General features: G+C 43.0%; 1 protein-coding gene across 1 annotated transcript; it reads left to right on the top strand.

Moving 5' to 3' along the window:
- Positions 1–975: 975 nt before the first annotated feature.
- On the top strand, positions 976–16,713 carry slc22a17 (solute carrier family 22 member 17). Its single transcript, XM_055037396.1, has 10 exons — positions 976–1,584; positions 3,544–4,066; positions 8,104–8,207; positions 9,178–9,332; positions 10,527–10,692; positions 11,092–11,216; positions 12,516–12,621; positions 12,750–12,973; positions 13,506–13,617; positions 14,399–16,713. The coding sequence occupies exons 2-10, from the start codon at positions 3,590–3,592 to the stop codon at positions 14,673–14,675; spliced, it is 1,746 nt and encodes a 581-aa protein (XP_054893371.1). The 5' UTR covers positions 976–1,584; positions 3,544–3,589; the 3' UTR covers positions 14,676–16,713.
- The last annotated feature ends 92 nt before the right edge of the window (positions 16,714–16,805 follow it).

Genomic DNA, 16,805 nt, shown 5'->3' with positions numbered 1-16,805 from the left:
ACTCTGCACGGGTCAAAAAGCATAAAGGCGCGTTTGACGTGTCACTTGTGGATCCCTGATTTATGGCGCCACCCCGCGGCAGACGAGCGAATCGGCAAAGAGCGCAGAAAAACAGACGTCCCACTCTGACGCCGATGTGCTGCACGACAACGTTCGAACTTTCTCTTCTTCTGGGAAACGTGAAAACATTCTCATTGTGTCGAAATGTTCTTTCTTGAGGGAAAGTTAGGCTGTGGATGTCTGATAAAATTTCAAACTGACATCAATTTTATGATTTTCTGGAAAGCAAAGAAATATTTCAGAATTATGTATCATCAACTAAACAGCTGAAAGGCTCTAGGAAGGACATGTTTTCTTTCTGTTGGTAGTGAAAGCTAATCCACCCCCCCATTTGTGACCTTCGCATAAATGTCTGAATATCTTCTAATTTTCAAATTAAATCCGGATGTAAAACAACAATAATGAAGATAACGGGAGTTCAACGAAGGGCAATATCAGGGTTAAGCCTAGACTTTGGCAGACTTAAGAGTGGAGCAGTAAGCCTACAGCTAGATGATTTAAATCAAATGATTATTTTGCATAAGAATGGCCCAGTCAAAGTCTGGGCAGGTTCTAAATTAAGGCAAACTCAGAAATCTGTGGCAAGACTTGAAAATTGATGTCCGCTATGTTTTCATGGCAAACTGACGGACTTTAAAATGAAGCAACTGCATATTGTTTCCATTTCATATTTATGAGTTACCTTCTATTGCTCTGTCACATAATAGCCCAATAAAATATATATTGGGCTATTTGTCTGCAAGGTGACAAAATCTCAATAAGTTAAAGGTACTTTAGTTTTGGGAAATATAAATGAAATATTAATATATTTTGTGATGATTTCGAGAATATTACTTTTTGAAGAGTAGAAATCTAACAAATTATTTAGGTATTAGATTTTAATTTCTATTTATTTAACCTTTTTTTTCTCCCACAGAGTGAGTCATCAGTCCACCACACAGGATCTTTGGCAGCGGTACGACGACGAGACGCCGTTTCCACGGATTTAGCCGACTTTTCTCGAAGTGCTTCGCCGCCGGTTGGAGCTGCTCCCCTTCTTAAACAGGCGGCTTCTCTGCAGTTTCCCACGCGGTCTTTGTCCGCCAGGCGACGCGTTTCTTTTTCGGGTGACGTCGCGCACATTTATTTCGGGTCGTGTCGTAATGCCGGCGCTCCGAAACTTGGACTGACTCGGCCGCACTGAACCAGGGAGCGGTGACGGCTGGACTGAGGAGCTGGGGAGTCCAGCGAGCATCCCCCTCTCCCCTCCTCCCTCCCGGAGCATCACATGTCCAAGCGGCGGAGCTTCAACGACATCAGCGCAGCGCCCGTTGCCTGAACGGAAGGAAGGACACCAGAAACCGAAGCCCTTCTTCTCCGGGACAGAAATGTCCGCTCTGTCGTTAGAAAACGCAGGCTGGCACCGAGGCGCCGCCGAGAGACGGTGGACGCGGTGAAGCTCTGGTCTCAACCCGCAGTGTCATGGGTGTTTGGAAGAAACAGCTGGCTCCTCCTGGCTCTCCTGTAACAGCCTTTTGAGAAACGGTAAGTGTTTGCGCGCGGTCATGTCGGGCACCAGGCAGATGCGGTGACGTGTGTTTGTTGTGGCTCGGCTCTCCGGGGCAGGTGTCTGGAGGGACAGGGGCCCCTCCATCACTACTGCGCTCTGTTCTCAGAGGCCGGCCAGCTTGGCCCCGTGTGTTACATTCCTTCCACGTCCTTTCCCCTCCAACCTCCTGTAAGACACACACACAAAAGAAAAGCTCTTATGTAACCCTGTGGGATTCCTTTTCTGTTAGACTTCCTGGCCCCGTGGAAAGAAAACACGGCAACTCCTGAAGGAGCCCCATGTGGACAGAAAGGCTGTCCCAAGGCCAGATCAGAGCTGCCTGTACTCTGGAAACACGCAGCAGGCGGATAATAAGTCACAATAAGGCTATATTTAGGTGTTTAGCTGCAAGTTAGCCGAGAGTGCCATCTCATGGCTTTGATTCTGCAATGGGATTTTCAGTGACAATGTGGTAGGGCAGGAACTTTGTGCTGTGTGAAGAGTCTGCGGGCACATCACAGACGTGACTGTGTTGTGGATCGCACCATTTTATTTTTATATGCCGTTGTTTGGCGCCCGCTCTAGCAGAGCGCCCCTAAACCCACTGGTAGGATCAGTCTACGCAATTTTGCAGGTTTTGTGTAATCTGTGACCTTATAATCTGTGATTGTAAAAAAAAAAAAAAAAAAAAAAAAAAAGGTCCAGGTTAGAGAAAAAACAAAATGAGCAACATACTCATAAGAAATATATCAAACAAATAAACATGTTTTACCTTCAAAAGGCATCTGGAATAAGTTGCATTAAGGGAAATGAAGGACCTGCTTTTATTTGCAACATACATGGCTGCTCTTTTGTTTTTCTTTTTCTTTTCAATTACTGTTTAGCAAACAACACACAGTATGTAGCAGAGGTGCAAGGAACAGCACAGAGCTGGTAGGAAAAAAGAGACAGAAAGTTTAAGACTATAACAACAAGCACATAGAAGCAGGAAATGCTTCAAATATTTAAAACAAAAATATGTTTTGTTTGCAAATACCGGTTTAAAACATTTTGATGAGGAAGGAGTAATAAAGTCTCATTTTGGTGTGAAAAAAGACCCAAACAGGTGGTAAAACTTTTCCACATAGAGTATTGTATATAATACTTAGGAAAACAATATTTATGACCTCTCAGAACATTTTCACGTGTTGTTGTGTCGCTTTAACTTGACATTGAATTCTTTGCAGAAATACAGAAGTACCCCAAATAGTGCTGGACAATAAAGCATTTGCAATACATATTGCAATAGATCAATAGCGAAAGATTATTTGTCTGATAAAATATTCAGTACGTAGTTTATTGACTGAACTTCTATCCAGAACCGCACAACATTCTGGGAGATGTAGGCATAGGACAGGCTTCTGCTGCTGAGTCTGCCAGTCGTTGCTATGCTAGCTGGGTAGCATCAACTCACTCACTCATTGGTTACCTAGCAACAACCAGTCGAGTGACTCGCACAGCCGCAGGTTGGGGTTTTGTCACCCTGCCTCATAAATGAAAAGTATCGATAAAAAGTGAACAAACGTGGAGTGAAAACTGTGAATAAAACAGGAAACATGCTTGGCAGTATTTCAGATGTTTAAAATAAAAAACTAATCGATAACTATTGATATTCACAAGCGTCAGCGCTTCTATCGTGACAGTTTTTTTTTTTTTTTTAAGTCTCATTGTCCAGCCCTAAGTAAAAACAGTTATTTGCAAATTCCTCTTCAAGGAGCACATAAAATGCTAAACAGAGTTTGTGGTTGTAACTGTAAAAACGTGAAAGAGTTTTGAGTTCCTTCCTAGACGCTGCTTGTCCTGTGAACATCTGCTGCTTTTATTGGTAGAGACGGACTTTTCTTAGCGTCTTTCTGCATGTCTTTATAGCGTTCTTGCTGCTGTTACTTATAACTGTGTGATCTGTTCGCTCCCAGAGCTCCGCCTCCCTTTCTGCCTGAGGACCTCTGACCTCAACAACAAATGATGACCTCCCCTGACTCGCCTCCCCTCATCTCCCCCTCCCCGTGTCCGGCGCCTCCCCCGTCCCTCCCCTCGTCCCCGGCTCCCTCCTCGCCGGCCCCGTCCTCCTCCTCCATCCCGGCCCCGCCCTCGCTGCCTCCCACGGGCGAGGTGATGGTGCTGGCTCTGGGCAGGAAGAAGCAGCGCGTGCTGATCGCGCTCTCCATCCTCCCCAACCTCTTCCTGGCCTTCCTGCTCTCCTCCGACCCCCTCATCACGCTCTCGCCGCCGCACCACTGCCGCCTGCCGGGCCCGTCGCCCTCGCCGGAGGTGCTGAACGCCTCCCTGCCCTGGGAGAAGGGGCCGCGGCCCGGGGAGACCGGGAGCCCGTCCCAGTGTAAGCAGTACGCCAACGGCAGCCAGTCGGCCGTGGTGGACTGCGAGTCCGGGTGGGACTACAACGTGACGGAGGGGCTGAAGAACAACATCGTCACCGAGGTAACGCTTCAGCCTGGCTGCTCACCTGTCAAAGTGATTCCTTTTAGTTAGGATTTAGGGCTTAAATGCTGAGAAACCTCTTTTTTTTTCTCCCCACTCGTTTCTACTGCAAAGTCCTGCTGAGCTTGCAGCTTTGCTTTCTGCAGAGTTGTACTAAACTTTGATTCAGCGTCACAAACTTATTTAACCTCAAGGGACGACCGGATAAATCCCACATGCTGCAACGCAGGAACATCAGTGTTTTAAGGCTCTAAGGTCAAGTCATGTTTATTTATGTAGCACATTTCAGCAACAAGGCAGTTCAAAGGGCACTACATCGTAAAATCATCATACAGTCACCGTTTATGGAACAGGCAATAAACATCACAATCTATCAAATGCCATCATCAAACTCATCAAACAACATTGAATATGTAATTCAACTTATTACTAATCAAAGGCAGCTCTAAACAGGTGGGGTTTTTAGCCTTGATTTAAAGGAACTCTGTGTTTCGGCTGTTTTGTAGTTTTCTGGAAGTTTGTTCCTGATTAGAGGAGCATAGGAACTCAATGCTGTTTCTCAGTGTTTGGTTCTGGTTCTGATTCTGGTCTTATTTTAAACAGGACAACATACAGAACATTCCATACAGGCTTCCATTCATATGAAGTACAATAAGAAAAAAACAACAACAACAAATAATGCGCAGAGGTTCGGCTCTTCCTATTTATGGTGAAAATCTTCCTCTGAGTTTGACTGTCATTTATCAAAAGTCAGGGAAGTTCCTTACATCCTTTTGGTTCCCAAACAGACCTCCTCCATGGTGTGGGATGATCACTTTTACATGCTTTTCCAAAATTGATAAATGTTGGTTCTAATTTACTGAAACATACAGAGAGCATCAAGGGTGAGTGTCTTTAAAATCAGCCAACTGTTTCATGCAAATCATTTTCCTTTTGCTAAGAATATGTTGAAAACACAAAGTCTCAGTTGTTTGGATGAGCTAAAAAAAAGTTTAATAAATACGTAACCTGTGTTAATAATAAAAAAGACCTAATGATCTCAAGAATTACATTACTACCAGTGCATATTTAATTTTAAGATGCCTTGAATCATTGGTGCTTGTGAGAAATAATATTTATATATATCAGAATCCTGGATAAATTATTGTATACATCTGGAATGTTTCTTGCATAGGAAGCTGCTTTTATTTGCAAAACGGCTTTGACCAGTAAATGTTAAAAAAGCAGAAAGCAGAGATCATTTAGCATTTCACCGTTTGAATAGGATAAAAAAAACATCAGGCTGTTCAGTTTGTTTAAAACTTGTTGAGGTGCAAAGTGCTCTTTTACACAGCTCACAGCTTTTATGAAAGCTCATATTTAATTTTGTTCATTTCATTGTTTCCTCAATAACAGCATACAACTTAACAAGGCAGCCTTTCTGTTGGCTTTAAATCAGATTAGAGTGAACACAACTACATACTTCAACTAAACATGTGCTGTGAATGAATAGGAATGCCTTTTTGTGTGTGTGTTTTCAACATGAAACACAACAAACTGAGCAAGTTTAGGTCCTGTTTTGTGTCACTTTGGTAACAATAAAGCACAAGAATATAATGTGGTTAGTCTTAACAGCATTTTAACATTTTAAGACAGAAAGTCTGCTGGAGTCTGGTGTTCTGCTGTGGCGTTGCAGAACCGTTTGGGTCTGATGGCGACCTGTGGAGGTCGATGATGATCTCCACGACCTTCAGGTTCCAACACTGATTCAGAAGACCTTTATTTAGATCATTGTGCGAAGAAGACTGTGGAGGAACATGTAACATTTTGGAATGTCCAAGATGAGAATTTCCATTATCATTGAGGACAATCCTGATGACAGAGAGAGAGCTGCTGCTGCGCTGATATAGATGGAAACTGAGGCATGCAATAAAATAAAAGCATGCAGGGTAAATAGTTTCTTTAACAGCTTTCCTCTGTTTCTCTTTATATGACCTGTTATGTACAACATTAATTATTTTGCTTCCAATCTTTGAGCTCCTCAACCTCAAGGACACGGCTTTGTGTCTCCAACCTTTCAGCCGACTTCTCTCCTGAAACTAGCTGTAATTAAAGCTGCTACTGTCCCAGCAGACCTTGGCAGCTCCCTGTTTGTGAATAACTCTTCGTATATCTCTGCTGCCTCCGCACCACATACTTCCAACAGTCTCGGTCCGTGCCCTCTGGCGATCACTCCATCTTTCCATTTCTGACCATGCAGCTGTAAGAACCCCACCCAGTCCTCCAGTCCACAGTCTGAGCCCAGTGTGCTGGTGATCCACCCACACCACTGCAGCAAACGGAAGATTCTCAAGCGCTGCCAAGGGACGCATTTGGATGCAAAAGCGTCCGTGTTGTAGAAGCAGTGTTCACACTCGGGTTTACAGACAGGATGCTTCGCTGTCTCTGTGTGTTGGTGTGTGTGAGATCTCTTCCTCCTTCCTGTGCGGCAGCTTCACTGTGCTGAGGTGGTAGCAGTGTGTTTAAAGTAAGACAGGACGAGCTCCAGATCAATCCGTATTGCCTGTTTCCACACAGTATAACCTCTCTGATGTGGGTCTGCAGTGCCTTTCAGAATGTTTTTACCCCTTAAACTCTTCCACATGTTGCTAACCTCAACCTCTTCCTTGTTGTGTATCCTATGTGGCTTTGGGAAACTCATCTGCTTTAGAGTCTACAAAATAATCTTTTTTTTTTTTTATCTCAACACATTGTCCCACCTGATCTCTGGACGTCTGTAGCTCCTCCAGATTTACCATCAGCAGTTTGACAGCCTCTCTGATGAATTTTCTTTCCTTTCCCCACTCATCGGTTTAGGTGAACCGCCATGTTTTCAGAAGAAAAACTAAACAATTCTGATTTAGCACTAAATACATTATCGTGGGGGATTTTCTTATTCATGTTGACACCGAAAGTTGGATCCCAAATGTAGCTTTTAAGGCTGACTTGGATTCATTTGGCTTTAGTCAAAGTCCCGCTCACTCTGGTCATCACACTTTCAACCTTGTGCTGACATGTGTGAGAAAATAACTGCACTTCCGCATAACTGTCCATTTTGAGTTTATTTTAACTTGGTGTGCCAAACCCAAGAGAAAAATGTAATTATAGTAAATAAGATGGCATTTATTGTGACATCATGGTCTTCATGATGATGTTGGTTCTCTTTAACAAATTGAGGCCTTCACAGCACAAATGAATTCATGCTGAGGTGAAATGACATAAATATGAAGAGAAACTAAATCCGACCCGATGATTCTTTGTTTGGGAGTCATCCAAATTGACTGCAAGTTTCTTTCTTCTCCCACCAAACCAGTCCGGGGAGTCTCTGAACTCGTTTGTACTCATTCCTGCTCCGCTCCTGTCGTGCAAAGCGTTCCAGGCGCATGAGAGACATGCGACGTCACGCCGGCCTTTGTCCAGCCGGCGTGCGCCGTTGTGATCTCGTTACTCAGCAACAGGACAGGCTGACGGGCTTTTCTCTGTTCCGCCGCACGATTTCCAGTCATGCAAGACCTCTTAATGTTTAGCTCTCTCCTCGAACTCCCTATAGACCGGATCATTAGAACCGTGTTATTCTCCCCCCTCCTCCAGCAGAGCTCAGCTGTAAATGCATATCAGTGGATCAATTTGGGGAGATGAAACTGAACCGAGAGCAGAAATCTGGTGTTTAAGACAAATGTGCGTGGACTTTCTATCTTTGCTTGTATGTGACCACACTCCACTTTCAGCACAGTAATTTACTTTTACATCACACAAAAGAATCAAGAGCTTCCTGTATTTGCCCAATGGGAGTTAATCCTTCTTTTGTATCTTTCTGGACTTCTTGAACTCCAGACCCGTATTAAGTTTGGTTTCACTGATGTTTTGCCTCTTAATCATTAACCACAGCTTTCTGTTCATATGGTGTGTTCATCTTTTGATCCTCTTGATGTTTATTGCCTCTGACCTTTCTAAAAATCATAAATGCTGGTCCTGACTCAAGCAGATCATCTCTGACAGACCTCTCTCCGTCTGTCCAGTGGGATCTGGTGTGTGCCCAGTACTGGCTGGTTCCGGTGGAGGAGGTGTGCTTCATCCTGGGCGTTCTGACTGGATGCCTCAGCCTGGGCTACACAGCTGACAGGTAAACTAAAAAACATTCTCTCATTTATTCTGTGGTGTATTTCTTTAAAGACTGTTGGACCTTTGTTTCTTAGTCATTTTTGTTTTTTTGTACTTTCTTTCTCTTTCTCATAGTCTTTCTCTGTATCTTGCATCACTCGAGTTCATGCATAAGTGAAGGAAGGCGAGGGAATACTTTTGGTTGTTTAGTTTACCAAACCTCTTATAAAACTTGGCGGTGATAAACTCATGCTGTATGAATGCTGGTCAGATTTGGTGGGAAGCTGGTTGGAATAGTTTAAAAAAAAGTAGAAAAAAAAAGAAGCTTGCATCATTTTTCCCTCTCCTTGATATTATCCCGTCATGTGCCACAGAAAATTTGCAATAAGGTGCATTAGAGCTTGTGATTTAAACAGCACAAATCATGGACAAGTTGTTTCTCCTTTATTTTTATTACTGTAAGAAACTGGAATGTGCAACAAAGAAATTAACCCTAAAAAATCACCAGCTGTGGCCGACTTTTTTTTTTTTTTAACCTCCATCCACACTCCCTTCAGCTAACCAAACTGGTCTGCATCTGTTGTGTCACTGGAAGGGCTAAGCTGGGAGAGCAAGGAAGAACGATGATGTCATTTCAATCAGCTAATGGCCCTCATTCGTTTCCTGACCAGCTGAGCGTTGCATGCGTTTGTTAAGGCCAGTAATTTAATGCTCCCACCTCTGGGCTCCCACAGCAGAGCTCTGCTGTGGGAACAAGACACAAATCAGCAAAACATCGGCAAATTATCACAATGATTTACAGTCAGGGTTGACTAGCTCTGGTTCTTTCGTTTTCAAGAAGGTATAATTGAAATTTGTCTTGAGGATAAACGGTTTTCACTTGAGTCAGCTCAGTACAAAAATATGAGCTGCTTTTTTTCCTATGTTAAAGGTTTCACTATGTTATTAGCTATGTGTCTCAGCTGCAGCTTTGTGTTTCTGTGGTTCTGCAGGCTGGGCAGGTCCAAGACCCTGCTGATCTCTCTGACTCTGTCGGTGGTGTTTGGGGTGCTGGTGTGTGTCTCTCCGTACCCTTCCATCTTCATCATCATGCGCTTCTGCCTGGCTGCTGCCAGCGCAGGGGTCTACCTAACCCTGTACATCGCCCGTAAGTATACCCAGTTATTAACCTATGATCCAACAAATAGGCCAGACAGACTTTTCTACAGAGCAAATCATCCAGTGGGCCTCACTATGTTTTGTTATTTGTTGACAGCAGCAGGAGGCTTTTCTCTGTAAAACAGGAACTGCTTTCAGTATTGGTTGTGAAAACTCTGAAAACGTCACAAACGTATGAGGCTTGATAAGCTATGGAGATTTGTGACATGTAAATAATTGCTAACTAGAGCATAATTAAAGGGGATCTTAGTCCATGGCTGGTGAGATGGCTCCTTAGAGTTTCATTTGCACTTGATGTCATGCTTATTAAAACTACTACATATTTTGTTACACTCCAACCTCAAGCCTAAAGTTTTGGTTGATTTTTAGATCACAGACCAACATAACGAGGCACATAGTTATGGATTGGACGGACATCTGTATATGGGTTTTCATAATCTTTTCCTAAAAAACCCCCTGAAAAGTGAGGCACGCATTTGTATTTGGCCCTTTTTACTCTCGTTGCATAAAATATTATGCAATTATGCAAAAAGACATGAGACTGAGGTTTATATTAAAGCATGTATTAGAATGGCCCAGTCAAAGTGCAGACCTGAATACAATTAGAATATGTGGCACAACTTTTAAATTGGTGGGAATAAACAGCTGACGGAGACAAACCTTCAATGACTTGCTGCAGCAAAAGGGAGAGCCTACAAAAAATTTAAAAGCATGCCACACTTCTCAGATTTTTTTCTAGTAAAAATCAGTGGAAGCAATGAAAGCTTTGTGCTGCTTTGTACTAATGCTCCATGTCAAATCTTCATAACGTTTGTGCTTACAAAGTGACAAAAAGGAGAAACAGTTCAATGGGTGCGAATACTTTTATTATTAATTTAACATTTTTTTTATACATCAATCAAACTAACAAACACAAAATGCCATCCTGATGTTTGCCTGTTTGTAGCAGTAAATGTTTTCATCTGGCTCAGACTCGCTTAGTTAAATCTCCATAATTAGCTTTTAATTGACACTTGGGACTAGCATCAAAAGACTGAATTTGTAAATACCAGCATGGAATGACTCAGATGGTTAAACACACACAGCCAGTAGGACGCCTTTCTGAATCAAAACGTGAACCGTGGGAGAATAAGCATCTTAGAGCAGCGGACTTCTGAAGCAGTGATGTTTTCTTGCACGGCAGGTCTGGAGCTGTGCGAGCCGTCGCTCAGGCTTGTGGCGGCCATGCTGGCTGGGTTCATGACCGTGGCAGGGGAGCTGCTGCTGCTGGCCGTGGCCCTCGGCTGCCAGTCCTGGAGGGGCCTGCTGGGAGCCGGGGCGGCCCCTTTGACACTCTTTCTCAGCTACGGGTACGACCGCTCGCCCAAATCGATAACTCATTGAGTCTCCATTAAAAGGACCCACGTCCTACGGCCAGCTGGCTTGCAGAAAGCTTCGTCAGATTGTATTGATTTACTTCTTGTTCACGTCAAGACACATTAGGACCGCTTTATTCAACTGGCCAAGTTTCCATAAGACTCCGGCAAGCCCTCGCCGCTCCTTCTAGCTAAATTAAAAAAGATTATCCGCAGATTTGCGGCAATAATCCGCAAATTTTAATAAGAAAGGATTAAAGATTTGTACCACTTGCTGACTTGTTTATTTCTTTGGCTCATGGAATAAATCGGTGCCACAAAAGCTTCCTGGCTTTCAAATAATTCCCTTTGAGGCTGAAGGGTGATTATGTGTTGGGTTTCCCCCTCCTGCAGCGTTCCCGGTGTGTTTCCAGAGTCCCCACGCTGGCTCCTCCTGTCGGAGCGATCCGCGGACATGAACGCGTTCAGCGAGAGGAGGAACTCCAACAGAGACTTGAGGGATGACGAGAGCTTCACAGGTGTGTTCACAAACTCACTTAAGTGTTTAAATATTGGGTTTGTGCAACGCCGGTATCCAAAATGCTTACGTTACTATTAAGCGTGGTATTTTTAAGTTATGATTTCAAAATGAAAGTCTATATGGTTTAAAGATGATTTAGTGAGAAAACTTCAGGAGTTTTGATCAGAGATCTGCTGTGTTGCTTCTCTGCAAATTGTTTCTGCTTCCTTGCAGCTGTTACATTATTTCCCCCATTTATGCAAAACGAGAAATTCAGCTGTGTGGACTGTTAAGCTGCAGGCTGTCCAAGCAGAATGCCTGACTAATATCAGCTTTTTATACCTTTTATTCCACAAGAACCATACTGCCAAAAGTTTGCCTAATGTAATGGAGGTCTGTTTTATGTATTTGTTTGAGGCTTTGCTACATAATCACATTAATACATGCTGTAGAAAACATTGTCAAAACTTTAATAATTGGTGTCAAATTCACTACTGCAAGAATAATTGTTAATTTCACATTTAAAACAGAACCACTTAAGTAATGTTTTTGATATTTTTTTATGTAAATATGCAGTGAATGCCAAGTTATAATCAAGGATTTGCTGAATGGATTTGCTTCCTGCTTTACAATGCAACTATAATGTGCCATAATGACATGCTGCTGCTGCTGCAGAAGACAACCAAAGTCAGGCTTTATTTACATATAAACATGTTTACACGATAGAAGCAGATGTTTCCATTATCGCTTCTGTTTTGTCAGCTTAGCTCTGACTAAACATTCTCATCCTCCACAAACCTCACTGCTTCATTGTCGTAGTAGATGAGAATAAACCATATTGTCAGTAATTGTATATTTGAGTTATGTTTTGATGTCTCAAACAAGTGAGACTGTTTTCTGATTTGTGCGGCAAGAGGATATTAGTTTAGCCCTACCCTGTGTGTTTCCTAAAACAAAGATGGAGTCAGATTCATGTTTTGTGACATAAGAAGTGGCAAAAAACTATATTCAAAAGATCAAAATGTAAGTAGTTTTATTTTTTCCTAATAGAATCCTTCTTGAATAAATATGTGTTGAAGAAACATTAGTTGTATAATAACTATGCCATGGTAACTGCTAAAGAAATCTCTGCCATTAATTCACAGCAAGTCTTTTTATTCAAACATGAAACATTGTCTAAACAAGCTGGGTGTACTTTAACAGAAAACTCACAGCTTAAAAAAATTTTTTTTTCTGTTCTGAATCGGTTGAAAACAACTCATTGTTGCAGCTTTAAGGAAGGTTGGACTTTGATGGTTTCGGTCCCGTTGTTCCGCAGAGCTGGACTCGGAGCCGGCGCCCTCCTCCCGCCCCCACCTGTCCTTCCCCGAGCTTTTCCACAGCAAGAACATCTGGAAGAATATCTGCGTCCTCGGCTTCACGTCGTAAGTCACCCCGCACCAATTTAGCGCCGGGACGGTGTTTTGTGTCAGTTCAGCGCTTTGTGTACAAGCGTGCTGCAGGCTCGTATTTCATCCCTAACCTCTTCCTTCCCCCCATCCTCTCTCCTCAGATTCATCTCTCACGGCATCAGTCACTGTTACAGCTCGTTCCGTGGCGACGTCAGAGGCACCGCCCCCAGCTTCTACTGGACGTACTTGTTGTCCGTGAGCGCGGGGGGCGGAGCCTGGGTGCTGCTCTGGGCGACGGTGGACAGGTGCGGTCGCCGTGGCATCCTTCTCCTGTTCATGACGACGACGGGTCTGGCCTCGTTGATCCTCCTGGGACTCATGGAGTGTAAGCTGACTTTTAGCGGGCAGCAGGGGGCTTTCTCTTTTTTTTTTTCTATTATTATTTTGCATAAATCCACACTCAAACAGGAGAGAATATTAATAGTTCAACAGGATCTCTTCATCTCCTTCTGTTAGGAAATGATTAAAGTAATGATGGAGATTTCATTTTAGCCCATATTCATCTGCAAGATCAAACTGAACTTCATCCATTATGAAAACGTTAAACAGCACATCCGTCTGCTTGTTTTTCCATTGCATTGTGGAAGCACACATTTCAGAATCTCTGTCTCCCCCTAGTGGCTGATAAATAAAACAACTCCTGGTTTATGTAGGACACTGCAGTGAGAGCAAAGTCAAAGCTGTGTCAGAGGCTGCGCTTTTATCACTCATCATCAGCTAACAAGGTGCTGATTAGACTGCTGGGCGGGTCTTTGTTCCTTTACGAGCTGAAGGAAGTCAAGCTGACTGAGTCGATTCAATCGCAAGGGGCTCGTCACCTTCATGTTGTCAACACTTTCTCTTCTCCTCCCCGACAGATCTCAGTGAGACGGCCATCACGGTTTTCTCAGTGTTGGGTCTTTTCTCCTCCCAAGCCACTGCATCGCTCTGCATCCTCTTCACCGCAGAGATCATGCCCACCATCATCAGGTGACAAACGCACAGACAGAAGCTTGGAACATTAGAAATGCAGTGAATCAAAAGGGAGCGGAGGATTTGTCATATGGGGACCAGTATAAACATGCGTGAATTTCAATGAGGTGTTTTCAAGGTTTAGAAAGTCCTGGATTTCTGTCTGAAGTCCTTGAAAGTGCTTGATGTTCAAACTACACGGTTCTGTAATGCAGGGCAATTTAACTAATTCACATATTTTAAGAATACAAAGACAACAGTTCCAAAAATCCTCTAAAAGTGTTCTCGCTAAGTTTTCTGGCGTTTATCTAATAGAAGCAAGAAATACGAACTTGTGTGGATTACAGAAAATCCTAAATTTCTTGAACACTTACTGTCATCCCACCAACCCAGCTGTCTGCAGTTATACCTATTTTAGAGCCAATAATGTCACATGACATTGAAGGAAAACAACTTATATTTTTTGAAAAATTTCCACTTAAGATTCTTTTTAAAGAAGCTGCTTTTTGCTATTTTTGAGTTTTTACACATTGATAATTGTGGAAACTTGTGGAAAAGTGGCAAGAGAAATGGGAATTATTTCTTGAAACGACAACAAAAAATAGCTAAAACCTAAATTTATCATCCCAGCCACATTTAAAAACATCAATTACTTCTTTACCATTTCTTGTTTAAGTTATATAAAGCCAGACCTCTGCTTCAATCTGTCACAAAAACAAAAAAATAAAGTGATTCAAATGTGTTTTTTGATCCAAAATGAAGGTGTTGAGGATGAGTGTGTGTGTCGGTGTGTGTCCAGGGGAACCGGTGTGGGCGTGGTGCTCGCCCTGGGCTGCGTGGGCCGCCTCAGCTCCCCGATCATGGACCTGCGGAACCACTACGGCTACTTCCTGCACCACGTCATCTACTCGTCCCTGGCGCTCCTGGCCGTGCTCTCCATCCTGCTGCTTCCCGAGAGCAAGAGGAAGCCGCTGCCTCAGACGCTGGGCGAGGGGGAGCAGTACAGGCGCCCCCCACTGGGCCGGAGGAGGAGGGACAACGTGCCGCTGCTGGCCACCCCAAACCCAGAGACCTAAAAGAACGCCGCCGCAGCGGCGCCACGCAAACAGATCCCCGTCTTTCGTGTTTGTTCACAGGAGGGGAGAGAGAGAGACGTAGCAATATGGAGACAAACAGGAGGACGAATGGAGATGAAAAGGGCTGTAACGGACTTTATGCTTCCTAACATATCACACTCTTTGTCATTCCAGACGCAGACAGACTGCTTGAGCTGCCTCCGACTTCACGTCTCTGTTTTTTTTTTTTTTCTCGAACATTTAGATTCACTTCTGAACATTAACAACATCCAGGAAGCTCTTCACTTTCTGTCATGAGACACACCAGCATTCAGCTCCAGCTCTGTGTCTGTGGTAGAGACTGCATCCTCCGGCTGCAGGTGGCAGTCATTTGTTACTGTTCCTATTTTTTTATGTATTTGCTGTGAGTGAGAAGGCGAAAAGCATTCAGAAGTGTAGAAAAATCCAGGTTATTGTTTTGTTTTTTTAAATATATATATAACTTGCGGATCAACTCTCCAATATGGCACTGGAGCCTGACGGGGAACAGCAACTGTAACAGGAAAAACACACAAAAAAAGCGTCGTAAATACTTTTCGGTTTTAGTTTCTCTGGGGCATCTGAGTTTTGTTTTAATGCCAGACTCAGTGGCTGGAGCAATCCAGTATGCCATGCAGCGGCGCGAAAAAGAGCACTTTGAATATTCTGCTTTGTGACATTAACGAGTTAATCCGACCAAAGTCTCTCAAGTTTCGGGGGACAGGCCTGTGGACATGAATCACATATTCTGACCAGAAACGTCTCGGTAAAGACGGCAGCAAAATCTGGCCTGGAGCTAGAAATATTTATACTATTTATGTCATTGTTAAGTTTAATCAATAATTTATCCTGACACTTTGAATCTTAATTATGAAGCTGAATTGGATCCATGTAAGCCTTCCATTTGTCATAAAACTTTCCTGTCTGCATGTTTGAAATCACAGAAGGGCTCGTTTTCTCTGCGTTTCCTCCGACTCTTTACCTCCAGATCAGCATCAGCATCAGCTGACGGTGTCGGCTGTCAGCTGACGCTGGACAGATACAAACATGTTTATATGCATATGGATATTGGTCTTTAATGGAACGAGAGGAGACAGAAAATGTGTCTTTTTGGAAAGAAAAGGGCCCAATGAGCGTGCTCCGTGTCGGGGAGCTGAAGAGGGCCCCTGAGCTCCAAATGAACCCCTCAATTATTCCCTGTTGCACTCTAGGTTTGGAAAAGTCTGGAATTCGATTTGATTATTTTCCAGGTCAGGATAATTATCAAAAAAGGAAATAAGGAGATGTTAAAAAAAATCTATCTTCAGATTTAACTCGCTTTTTTCTTGTTTTCTCCTTTCCTTTGTCCTCATCTGCTTTCTCTTTTCCTAGCTTGTTTTTACTTCCTTCCTTGTGCTCTCCCCTCATTTCTTCTTTCCTTCACTTAATCTTTTTCTACCTCTCTTCCTTCGTTACGTCCTTCCTTATTTTCTTTGCTACAAACCTTCGGTCTAGCCTTCCTTCTTTCCTGTTTCTGGTTTTTGCATAAAGCTTATAGATTCATTATAAACCACTGTAAAGGTTTCTGCCATGAACACAGTGACTTTTATATTTTTAAAATGGTGTTAAATTCTGACGACTTTGTAAGTTTGAGACAGGAAAAGTATGATGTTTCGTTTAATCTGTGGGAAAGCTATATCACTGGCAGGATGATCAAAGCAGGTAAATCTGTTTTGCAGATTATGCTGCTGTGAACAGACTGATTATCTCTTTTTTATGTGCACCATTGAAGGATGAGGAAATGGGGGCAGGAGTTTAATTTGAACTGTTGAAGTTGAAGAAAACGCAAGTTTGTTGATGACTTATTTTTAATTTCTCTGTATGTTTCACTCAACAAGTCTAACACTTATACTCTAGTTCTTATCATTAATTAACCTGGCTTGAATATAATTATGTCTGACAACACTGGCTGATCTGTTCAATGACGAGTGTGATGCAGTTAATTCTGATTTTATGTGAATTAAATCTGGTTTAAAAACAAGCGCTGGACTCAGACTTTCTTATCACGAGAACACGAATGCGTCTGCTTAAATGTAGAGGAAGACAACCCCCCCCCAAAAATAGTTAGCAAAC

The sequence above is a fragment of the Poeciliopsis prolifica genome, unplaced genomic scaffold, assembly GCF_027474105.1.
Source record: "Poeciliopsis prolifica strain line A6 unplaced genomic scaffold, Auburn_PproV2 SCAFFOLD012, whole genome shotgun sequence".
In the NCBI taxonomy this organism is placed as follows: domain Eukaryota; kingdom Metazoa; phylum Chordata; class Actinopteri; order Cyprinodontiformes; family Poeciliidae; genus Poeciliopsis; species Poeciliopsis prolifica.
Note: the sequence above shows the minus strand (reverse complement) of the source record. Positions and strands in the feature narration are given on the sequence as shown.